Here is an 11,528-nt window from a genome sequence, read left to right on the forward strand (position 1 = left end):
TCTGATGAGGCTATATTTGAGACTGGGAAGAATGGCAGGATATATGTGACTAGGAGGGTAGATGAGAGGAGGTGCCCTGACTGCATTAAATCAGTCTACAAGTCAGGGAGGACAACGGTCATGATATGGGGGGCATTAAGTTGGGATTACAAGTCGCCATTAGTCTTCCTAGAGAAGCTTCCAGAACGCAAGGGCATATGTTCTAAAGCCTATCTACAGCAAGTTCTTCAGCCTATAATCTTCCCTCTCTTTGATGATCTAGGGCCGGAGTATATCTTCATGGAAGACGGGTCTAAGGTGCATAAAGGGCATGCCAAATTACCTAGACTACAGCACAATATCCGAGGGTTTAATTGGCCTCCTTCTTCACCAGATTTGAACCCTATTGAGAAAGTCTAGAGGTGGATGAAGGAGAAATTGAAAAACTTGGACTATATGCCCAAAAATAAAGTGGATTTGAAAAAGGAGTTGCAAAAGCTATAGGACCGAGTTAACCCACGTGACTTTCGCCACTACACTAAGCAATTGACTTGTAAGATTGAGGATGTAATTAAGTATAAGGGTATGGCTACTATTAATTAATAATAAGTTCCATTTTCACAGAGATTCATAAGAAGACTAAAAAATTATGATTTTTGGTAAATAAGGTCTCATTTGTTGAGTTTCGCTTAAGTGGGCCATTCCCGGTGGCCTCAGCTCTTAACAGAAGCAAGTTTGATAAGTCCAACTCAAGCCAACCAATCCTCTTCTCTCTCAACTTGGTCACAAACTCATTCCTTACGGGCAAAAATACCAACCGGACTCTTTTCATCCGGTTACTATCACTCCCTTGCCCATCCAGAACCAGGACCTCCGCCCCACCAAGCAACATGGCCCGTCTCCTCCAAAAACATGCATCAGAATCACCACATTCTCCTCTTGGAAATACTTCAATTTTTCCACCTCAAACGGTGCCATGTATGCATATATCAATATTCCAGCAATATAATGGGCAAAGATAATCGGCCTTTAGCTGCTTGTTGTAGAGCGCCTCACAACTTATTCGAATATCACGTGATTTTTTTAGCTGTGCACTGTGTTTCTAACAAAATGGCCATAATAAAAGCGCCGGTCAGGTCCACTATTATAGTCTTGACTTTTCATTGCTTTTTATCGAATCATTTTCTCAATCCCTTAAATCTTCACCAAAAAAATGTTAAGAATATCCACATGACCCAATTCGTCCGCACCGTCCCCCTTGGCCATGTCTTAATCCACTTGTCAATCACTACTTCAACATCTACGATCTATGCACGATTGATAGGAAGATCTGGACTAAATTGTAAGCGAGCTTTCTCCACGTCTTAGGAAGATAGACTCAACGGTTAAGGTCTTTCCATTCCATAGTTCCAGCTTCCAGCCGTGATTCGGTATAGCTGGTGTAGGTGCATATATACCGATAGTCGGGTAACTGTTGGCGTGGGGAAGACAGGTAAAGCGTATGTGGAGTATCTATGCCTGTAGATTTGTGAGCAATTTTAGCCGCACAAGCTGATAGCGATAGTCCTAACCCTGATTTTTCTTCAGCTTTCTGTACCGCCAGATGACAAGTAATGCCGGGGCGCAAGTCGCAAAGAGTGTCACAAGTGCTATGATTGTATCCTTAGACCAAGTCATTTTATTGTTCATATACCGGTCTTCGTGGTATAAAATGCAACATGATGATGGATCTATTTGGAGGAACTTTATGACCGATAGAACTCAGATTTTGGCCAGAGGCTACTGAGCCTCGTCAATAATGATGGTCCTGGCCCGGGAGGGAATTCTCAGGGTTTGGCAACTACCAATCACATCAATTCCGTGTGGCTGTGCCCGAACTCAGGTTTTGGATGCGCCACCATGCAGGTCGCCTCATTTTGAATGCCAAAATCTGCGTCCTTGTGGAACACGGTACTCTACTACTCTATCATCCATCATCCATCATCCATCACAAATCAAAAACTTCAATCAGAACCTTGGCAGGTCTTGTGTCATCTCCAAAAAAAAACTCATACAGAAGAGACCTCTGGAATCATTCACTTCTCACTCAGATCGCTGTTCATCATGCCTTCCAATCAGGCTAAGGCTATTCCAGAGCCTCAGTGGAACCAACACAGGGATGATATCATAGATCTCTATTTGACGGAAAACATGGCAGTCATTTGCGAGAAGATGAAAGAGCGTGGATTCTCGGCAACGTACGCACAATCCTCTACGTCGAATTGCTAGACCTTTGACTGACTTGACTTGTGCTAAGGGAATCACAATACGAATCGCGTCTTCGCAAATGGAAAATCCATAAAAATGGAACGAAGGAGGATTGGAAGAATGTCTGTAGGCTCGTACGAATCAGAGCTGATCAGGGCAAAGGTTCAGATGTCTACATGCACGGCAAACTCATTCCAGCCGACAAAGTCAAGAGGTGGACTTCGCGATTCCTTACGCCTATGGAATTGAATAACGTCCATCAAGGTAGGTTCAAATGTCGAATTATTCTACAACCTTCCAACTAAGGCCCATATGCAGCACGCCATCCACAGGCCCCGGATAGTTTTACAATCAAGTCTCCCAAAGAGGAAACTTCGTTTCGCTTTCCAACACCAGAGACACAAAATGCCTTGCCAATTCGAGAAATAATGACCGCCAACCTTCCATCTTGCCGTCTCAGTCAATCCATTGCCTTACGTGGTATTACTCCAATGCTTCATGTTCAAATTCTTTTGTGCTATTCCGATATATGTACTATCTTCATGCCAAATGGATGTACTGATATCGTTATAGGTTTGACTTTCACCTTGGGGCCTACGCCCAACTCGAGATACATAAACCCGAGACTCCTATCTGGTCCTAGCTCAAGCCTCAGTCAAGATCAAGAACCAACCGGAACGGACAACGGGTCAAATTTGTACAACAATGCCCTCCAGCTCATTTCCGACTTTCGGAACGGAACTTTTTCCAATTTGAATCCACTCGTCTCAACCCTACGCTTGTTGATGCCCGCTGTCATACTTCGGGACTTTGAGGGGCCCAACTTGATTCTGAACGAGGAGTTTGTGAATTCAGCTTTGACCCGACTCGTCATATTCACAACAACCAACAACTTTGCTGGTCTGGAGAGCCTCCCTAGCAATATTATAGAATGCTTACGAAATCCAACAAATATGCGACTGCTTGAGGAACTTCAATCCACCCCGGGCCTTGAAGTCGAAGGTTTTGCAGAAAATCTTTTTTGCGCTTCTGTTGCATCTGGGAACGCTGGCATTGCTGAGTATCTCCTTCGAACGAGTAACTTAGACTCCAACCAACTAGTGTGCAGTCGTGAAGGATGGCGGTTCACCCCAATACAACTGGCTGTTGCGCTAGGAAGCACGGAGGTCACAAGGATTCTCATTCGAGCGAAAGCCGACCTCAACAAATCACTGCTAGCGATAAACCCCCCGGTCCTACGAACGCTAAACATAGCGGTTTCGGAAATGAAAGATCCTTTCTTTTGGAAGGTTCACACTGATCTTAAGCTTGTGCGCATGCTGCTGGAGGCTGGCGCCGTATTGGGCATGGATGAACTCGAAAGCGATATCTACTCGGGTGATGTGAAAGTGGATGCCGTGGTACTTCTCATCACTTCCTATTTTAGTGCAAGTGCCACTAGACATATTGCAGGACGGATTCTCGGGATGCTGCTGCAAGAAAAATCAGACCGTATTCCATGTGACCTCAAACCACCGGATTTCACCTGGAATGTCATCATTGGTATCTTTGATAGAGATCCCATGGCCATAAATCTCATTCGAAGTTACATGGATAATCATGCGAATTTACATCCAGCACTCGATGTCATTGCAGGAGAGGGTCACCTTGAGCTGGTCAAGGCACTTCTTAGGCCTGGAGAAATACCAACAACACATATCCTCATTCGCGCAATACATAGTGGTAGTGTGGAGTTGGTGGAGTACCTTCTGGATGTAGGAGCCGATGCCAATGGTCATGTTGTTACTTCAACCAAGAGAAATATGACTCCAATAGCAGAAGCAATTTGGTCAGGAAACGCTGTAATTGTTGAGCTCCTTAAAGCTAAAATTGGATGGCTGTAGGTTAGGGACAAGCCTTAGTATGCCACTGCTTTGGTTGCAGTTTCAGAGGTTGGAGACTTGGAACTAGTTCGTGAACTCCTCAACATGGGGTCGATTCTTGATGAATACGAGCTGTTTGCGCCTCTAGCAGCATCTATGCGAGAAAAGCACGAAAAGATTGCTATGATGATCTTCGAGAGTATAGAAGCTACACTACGGTCGAAAAATATTCAAACCCTATATCTCGACAACGATTCAATTGAGTTTCCATCGCGTCGCTTTGAGATTACCTACCCAAGTACAATTAACGATGAATTCTTGTTCGGGTCTGCAGCGAAGTCCACTTTGATACGTGCATCCACAAATGGTTGGATTATTATTGTTCATAAACTGCTTACAATTGTATCGAGATTTGATGATCGAACCCTCGATGAATCTCTGCTCGGGGCAGTTAAATCAAACCACGAAAGCCTTACTTTAATGCTGCTTGATGCTGGAGCAACCCCGAGCGCAGATTGCATAGGAGCAGCGCTGGATACAAGAAACGTCAAGTTCATCGAATATCTTCTGGATGCAGAACCTAGCCTCAATAAAAAAATTGATTTTAAGTTGGAAATGGAAGGCCCAGCTGGCGTGGTTTGGAGGGCAACCAAATTGGGTCATTACTCAACCCTCGAAAGATTGATTGCATATGGCGCAGACGTTAACGAAACAAAGCTTCCAGTTGACTTCGAGATTCATGGAAGACTTGGTACCGACGAAGATGACGAATATGAGACAGCACTTGTTGTTGCTGTGAGAAAACGGGACATTAAGTTGGCTCAGCTCTTGCTTGACAATGGGGCTGATATAAACCTCTGTGCCAAATCAGGACGTGTGACACCTTTAGCAGCTGCAATCGAACAAGAAAATATTTCTATGATCAACTTCCTTCTTGCCCAAGGCGCTGATCCGGCCGATGAAAAGGCTTTGTGCACGAGCGTGCTACGGAGTCATCTACTGACCGAGCACATAATTGAGGCGTTTGCAAAACAATATCCTCGTGGAAAGAAGAATTTAGGTTCTAAAATGCTGGTGGGATTAATCTAGTAGAGAGCCTTTGATATCATCCACCAGCTTCTAAGGCTGCCAATTGATTATAATGGTCTTGTTCCAGAGCGGAAGATTGAAAAATACCGGGTGACCCCACTTGGATCGGCAATTAAAGAGGGCGAAGGAGTACATCTCAATATAGTCCAGATACTCTTGGGTGCAGGCGGTAACTCCAACAGTATTGCCTATGAACAGGAGGAAATTAACCTTACTGACCATACCCGATTTTGGGCTTCGCATATCAAGAAGACCGCGCTCTTGGTAGCCGTCGAGACTGATAAGCTGCCAATGGTCCAACTTCTTATTGATCATGGAGCGAAGGTGAATCGCCCGGCCACTATGGGCGTTAGGCGCACGCCACTACAAAAAGCAGCTGAAATTGGAAATTTCGACATGATAGAATACCTTCTGAGTAAAGGGGCGGAGATAAATGCTGTGCCAGCTCGCGTTGGAGGTGCCACGGCGTTACAACTTGCGTCAATTAGAGGCTACACCGGGATTGCAGAGCTGCTCTTGAACCAGGGCGCAGATCCAAATGCTCCAGCGGCCAAGTCAGAAGGAAGGACTGCTATTGAAGGAGCTGCAGAATATGGTCGTATGGACATGTTGAGGCTACTAACAAATGCTGGCGCCAGGATGGATCAGCGACATTATGAAAGCGCTGCAAGGCTGGCGGAGAAGAATGGGCACATGACAACTAAGAAGTACTTAAGGTCCCTTTATCATGAGAACCTTGCGGTTGAGGAGCTATTTGACTAGTTCTTAGTTTCAGCTTCGAATGTATGGGTGTAAGATTGTTTAATCCAAAACCCTCTCTTCCTGTAGTAGCAATTTGAGCTCAATTTGGTATAGATTTCAATAGAATCAAGAGAATAATTCCACGTACATTCCGAAACAACAGCAAACCCTATCACAATTTGGCCTTAACATCAGCTCCTGCAGCAGCATCCATCCCCCAATCACTAACAGCCATCATCGCCTCCGCCTCTAAAAGAAAAAACATATACCCCTCCATCCCAACCTTCTCCGGCCCCAACACCTTCACCCTCGCCTCCTCATGCGCCTTCTCATCCACCCCATGCGGCACCATCGGATTATTCAACAACGCTCCCAAAGGCTTGAACCCCTCCCCTTTCCCCTCATCCTGGCTATTAACTACAACACCAATAAACTCACTCATAGTATTCCGATGGAAATACGGCGGCCAATACGTATCCTCCATCACATACCATCTTGGCGGAAAGATGGCAAAATCCACCACCGCCGTTCCGGGCTCTCGATGCGAAGGCGCTGTTAAGACGGTAGAAATGCTGGGGTCGGGATGGTCGAAGAGTGTGCTTCCGATCACGCTGAAGCGGCCTAAGTCGTATTTGTAGGGGTAGTATGTACCATGCCAAGCGACGACGTCGAATGGGGTGTGATCCTGGGTGCGAGAGTATAGTTTTCCGGCGAGTTTGATGATTACGCTCCAGTTGGAAGGTTGGCAGGTTGCTATTCCGTTCTCGATGCTGCCTTCGAAATGAGCGGTTGGGATTTGGAAATCTCGGACGTTTGCAAGGGAACAACCTGGGTCTATCAGTACTATTGGATCTTTGAGTGGGGAAGTTAGACTTACTACCAATAGGTCCCAATTCTGGCAACTGAAAATGTCCCTGAAAAAGCTCACAGATATACCCTCTCGCAGGACCATTCGGAACAGTCACCCTATATCTGATACCTCTAGGAATAACAGCAATCTCATTCTGCCGGACAAGAAGGCTTCCCAGCTCAGTCTGGATATCAAGCGTCCCAGCATGTGGGATGATCAAGTAATCACCATCAGCTGAGAAGAAGACGGTTTGCGGATCCATGTCTTTGGATGCGGAATATACAAGATACGCCAAACCAGCCTTCGTTGCAGGATCTCCAGATCTTGCTAGTGTTTTCTGAGAAGATATCCAATCATGGCCAGGTTCCATTGGGAAGTCATTCCATTGCAGTGGATTGGGAGAAAGCTGAAATTTTGGCGGATTATCTGTTGTGGATATCGCTGAGAACTTTCCTTGAGATAGAGAAGGATGAACACGATACATCCATGTCTGTAAGTTGGTTGCTCTTGGCGCCGTGAACGAAGTTCCTATTCTCAAAGTCAGCGTGGCTATTTCAGATACTCAAAGCCCGAGCATGTTTTAGAAGTGGAAGGACATTTTGAGTATCAAAGTCAACCCTCAAAACACAACTCACCAGAAATCCTCTCAGTACACAACCCAAAACCCGGAACTTGTGGACTATTAATCCCCACCGGATTCGCGCCCCTCACAACCTCCGACCTATATCCCATCACATCTTATCAGCCTCGTCTCCCAAATCGCAAACACTCTATTTCACTTACTGATGATACCCTCCAAACCCCTCCAGGTAACTATACTTCTCCTCGACGCTGAATTTTGTTGTTGGCATTTCTGTTTCTTTTCAAGTTTGATACTTTGATAAAACCGGATCTCTCGTTCAAATTTAATACTTTGATAAAGTCGGCTCTCTCGGACTTATATAGAAAATGAACAGATGCTTATACCGCAATATCCGCAAAAGCCTTTCGACGATCCGTGAAAGGCTGTCAGATCAGAGATGCGGGGAAGCCACCTGCACTTACCCCACATCCCGAGTCACGGGCCGTGCCGAAGAGCCGTCTTTCTACACATGTCTCCCCATTTCGTCTCACCTCTGCAGCTTCCTTTCATAATCAGAAAAGTATCCTTTATCGCGTTTTAAATCTCAACCCTCCAAGATCTTTTTACCGGAAATTCGCAAAGTAAATTATGAAACCCTACGGGAGTAATACGTCCCGGTAAATCCAGGAATTTCCAAGGTGTAGCTAGGATTTCTGGCCTTTTACTGGAATTTATCCTGGAATCCCTTGAATTTGAAATTTTTTTTAATAATCTAATAATGTTCTTGAATCTGCTAGGTTATCCAGGATCCTCCAGGAATACTGGAATTAATCAAATTAATGAAGGAAAATCCAGTCAACTCTTCAATAAAGTTAATGTAAAGCGCATTATTCCTAGCAATCCTTTTGAATTAGTCCTCTCCCTTCGATCTCTCCCTCAGATCTCTCCCTCAGAGTAAGTCCCTCTCTCTAGCGTACGTTTGAAAGCGGCGAAATAAAAACTCGAAATCAAAGTGCATGCTAAAATATATCAAAAAATGCATTAATATATTGTATTTTTTAGTGGGTAGTTTTTTTTTGAATAAATTCCTGGAAAAAAATTGAAATTTAATTTTTTGGAAATAGTCTTGAATTTTAAATCTAGGAAAACCAGGATTTGCCCTATAAGGAAATCCACATGCCAATAGAAGAGAATGCGACTTTCCTGGTAAGTCTCTCCGCTATTGTTCTAAGACGACTAGCTAAGAATAGAGGTAGATCACAGCACGCTGTCGAGCTTACTGCAGATATGGAAAGTTACATCAAAGTGTCTAGTTATTGTTGGTAGAGTGATCTCCTATGTATCCATGATTTCCTGTTCCCAATACAATCATTAGAACACCTCACCAGCGTTCTCTAGAACGAGAAGAAGATGTTGCTGTCATGAGGAGCACAAGACACTTGCCTGGCCCACGGAAAGTTTCTGACAGTATGCGGATTGTAGGCCTGCTACTTTGAGGATGATGAGCGGAGCGAGGAGAGCAAGAGCGTGGCGAGGCGTGAGTCTGATTGTAATCTGTACAGGTCTATCTTACTGATACTTAGTCCTATTGCTATACGTCGTCGAGGCTTTCCACGCCTTCTCCATCCATTTAGTGACATAGTCGCTCCGATTTCACTCGCATTCTTGCATTCTCCTTCACTTGGCTCTTTAGCCCTCTCTTTTATCTCAACCAGGTTTATGTCAGTTTAATACTGTATCCAACCATCCATAACTTTCATGTCGATCATTGGCTGTCTCCATCTCAATAAGGCTATTATCAGTCTCATCAATCTCAGCTTCTTGCTCGCCCACGGTTGGCTCGACACGTTCAGTCTCAGGGTTGAACGCGAAATGTGGACAAGACAGTCCTAGCGGTCTTTTGTTGTTCAGTGTGTCGATAGCGAACATGTACATTGAAACAACTTCGTCGGGGCGTAGCTTGCGAAGACCAATACTCCGAATACGTTGATTCTCTGACGTTCCGACGATAATCTTGGGAGCAGTAACTTGCCAAACCGATCCACAGTTTCCTACTTTGACGAACTGTAATGATGGACAGCACCACTTAAAGGACCGCACAAGATAATGCGTAACGGTCTCTTCAGGACAGCGAGATTTATGACAACATCCAGGCAAGCACTGCTCTGAAATTTGTGTTCCCGGGTGGAGGTACGTGTGTCTCATAACTAGCTTGAGCTCCTTGAGATGCTTACAATTCTGTAAATACAGGTGAAGTTGAAACTGCAAAACCATTAGACTTTGCAAATTTAAGCGGGTCGTGTTCATCGACTAACCCATTCCGTATTCAGGTCAATATCTATAGCAAGCCGTTCAAGAAATAAACCGTGATCGCATATGAGATCCAGAACTGTCTTCTTCAGCACTCGGGTAATGGAGGAATCATTGCCAAGTGTCTCATTGCCCGAGTCTGAGCTGCTCGAATCTGAGCTAGACGTCTCCTCGGTTTCGAATGCGTCGTACACGGGTTTATCTGTCAAGTAGACCATCTTCAAGGTGGGAAGTTTCTGTTTCAAGTCATCAAAATGGCACTTCTTGGGATCCATCGAGGGTAAAGGTTGCGTGATGATAAGTTCCTGTATCGAATTGCCACTTCTGTTGAGCCAATCTGTTACAGATGCGTCGAGAATCGTAATCTCTAGCTGTCGCAGTGCAGAACAGTGCTTTAACATGTCCCATTGAACATTCAGAGAGGTTGGACGCTGGCCAACACTAGATCTCACGCCACCGTTCCAAACGTGTAGGTTTCGAAGGGATTCAAGATCCACAAGTTTCGCCAAGTAGTTCTCACACTTAGACATGGACGGTAGGAGGTAGGTTCCGTGACCCAACCTCAATGTCTCCAGTTTTAAAGGCTTAAAATCAATACACGAAGAACACTGCAGACACAGCATCTCCAGATAGTCGTCATCCGGTCTCACAATGAGAATGTCTGGATTTTCGTTTTCAAAATGGTGGGAAGGTAGGGTAAGGCTCAGACCAAGTTTCTTCAACCGAGGAGACTTGGAAATGATATGTGCTACTCTATTTAGCAAGGATACCTTGACTTCAGCGGATAGTTCAAGTTCGTAGAATCCATAAAGTTCGAGTGAGGTCAGATTTTTGAATCCAGTTAGAAAATCGATGTTATGGAGGCATTCCCAGTCCGGCTCCTTAACGCTAGTGCCATAGTACAAGACTGACAAATGGCGAAGTGTCTTGCACTGCCAGAGAGCATTGCAGAGCTCAGGTATTTTATCCTCGTATGGGCCCATCATGCCCATGAAATCTGTATCTTCGTAGGCTCGGCAGTCAAATCTGTCACGGGAGAAGGAGACGTGAGATACTTGTAACTAGGAGTGACGTTGATCCATACCGAAACGATTCGAGGTTTGGCATCGATGTGATCCATTTGCTGATGCATATACCAAAGTCCGAGATCACGTTCAGCTTATAATCGAATAGATCCTCCTCGTCGAGGTCAATGCCCAGGTGATCATCATCTTCGAAATCCCATACTAAAACCTCGAGGTATTTCGTATGTTTGATGGTCGACGGAGGGTCCTCGTCGTGCGCGTCGCGATAGAACTCCGGTGGATGGTTAAATAGTCCTATGACGAGGCGCTCATACGCAAGTGCGCTGAAAAGCTGCGCAAAGAGGTGACACTGACGAACCAGCGCTCGAAGCGTTCTGCGATCGACAATCTGCATCTCCATCATTAGCGAGCCACCTCTAAAACACTTGTATCCAAATCTGTCTGGGATTTGTTGGACTCTGAAGACCACTACCCCGACGGTTGACGATGCGCTGACTTTGCATCAAGCATTAAGCACCATGATCTTGCTTCCAGCGGGGAATGAAATCAAGCAAGCAAGAGAAAAAGGAGCACAAACCAAGTCTCCAATCATGAGAAGCAACTCCGTGGGCAAGTCGATGATTGATGGTGGCATCTTGAGTGAGATAGAAGCGATGCTGTTGAGTCCTATTGATGTGTTCGCTGATGGCGATGCGCAAGACTTGGGTGATTTTGCGGTTGTTATTTCGAGAAGAGTTGAGCAGAACGAAAAGCTAGATTAGAGGAGATTGTCGAGAAGGAGCAGAGCGGTGTTGAGACTTCCGTTTTTGAGTCGACTCGTCACGAACTCGGTTTGGAAGGCACTTGCCAGCCCACGAAAAACC

At 45.2% G+C, this 11,528-nt stretch overlaps 5 protein-coding genes across 5 annotated transcripts; 3 read left to right on the forward strand and 2 right to left on the reverse strand.

Annotated features, from left to right (window-relative positions):
• On the forward strand, positions 1–399 carry LY89DRAFT_758758 (uncharacterized protein; the record flags this gene model as incomplete). Its single annotated transcript, XM_018221443.1, has 1 exon — positions 1–399. A coding segment is annotated over one exon (399 nt), but the record flags the coding sequence as incomplete, so codon positions are not given.
• A 1,124-nt stretch (positions 400–1,523) lies between these two features.
• On the forward strand, positions 1,524–1,796 carry LY89DRAFT_236247 (uncharacterized protein). Its single transcript, XM_018206061.1, has one exon. It carries the CDS (start codon positions 1,583–1,585, stop codon positions 1,763–1,765), a length of 183 nt encoding a protein of 60 aa, XP_018065421.1. The 5' UTR covers positions 1,524–1,582; the 3' UTR covers positions 1,766–1,796.
• Positions 1,797–1,921: 125 nt separating this feature from the next.
• Positions 1,922–4,337, forward strand: LY89DRAFT_236266 (uncharacterized protein). The gene is made up of 4 exons (XM_018206062.1): positions 1,922–2,216; positions 2,276–2,490; positions 2,545–2,706; positions 2,800–4,337. The coding sequence occupies exons 1-4, from the start codon at positions 2,083–2,085 to the stop codon at positions 4,107–4,109; spliced, it is 1,821 nt and encodes a 606-aa protein (XP_018065422.1). The 5' UTR covers positions 1,922–2,082; the 3' UTR covers positions 4,110–4,337.
• Positions 4,338–6,061: 1,724 nt separating this feature from the next.
• LY89DRAFT_689015 (homogentisate 1,2-dioxygenase) lies at positions 6,062–7,765 on the reverse strand. The gene is made up of 4 exons (XM_018215829.1): positions 7,552–7,765; positions 7,404–7,489; positions 6,796–7,296; positions 6,062–6,746 (listed from the first exon to the last, which is right to left on the reverse strand). Exons 1-4 carry the CDS (start codon positions 7,617–7,619, stop codon positions 6,091–6,093), a joined length of 1,311 nt encoding a protein of 436 aa, XP_018065423.1. The 5' UTR covers positions 7,620–7,765; the 3' UTR covers positions 6,062–6,090.
• A 1,287-nt stretch (positions 7,766–9,052) lies between these two features.
• LY89DRAFT_758763 (uncharacterized protein) lies at positions 9,053–11,299 on the reverse strand (the record flags this gene model as incomplete). The annotated part of the gene is made up of 4 exons (XM_018221444.1): positions 9,053–9,394; positions 9,646–10,666; positions 10,725–11,053; positions 11,243–11,299. The coding sequence occupies 4 exons, from the start codon at positions 11,297–11,299 to the stop codon at positions 9,053–9,055; spliced, it is 1,749 nt and encodes a 582-aa protein (XP_018065424.1).
• Positions 11,300–11,528: the final 229 nt, after the last annotated feature.

The sequence above is a fragment of the Mollisia scopiformis genome (genome assembly GCF_001500285.1).
Source record: "Mollisia scopiformis unplaced genomic scaffold LY89scaffold_24, whole genome shotgun sequence".
Lineage (NCBI taxonomy): Eukaryota > Fungi > Ascomycota > Leotiomycetes > Helotiales > Mollisiaceae > Mollisia > Mollisia scopiformis.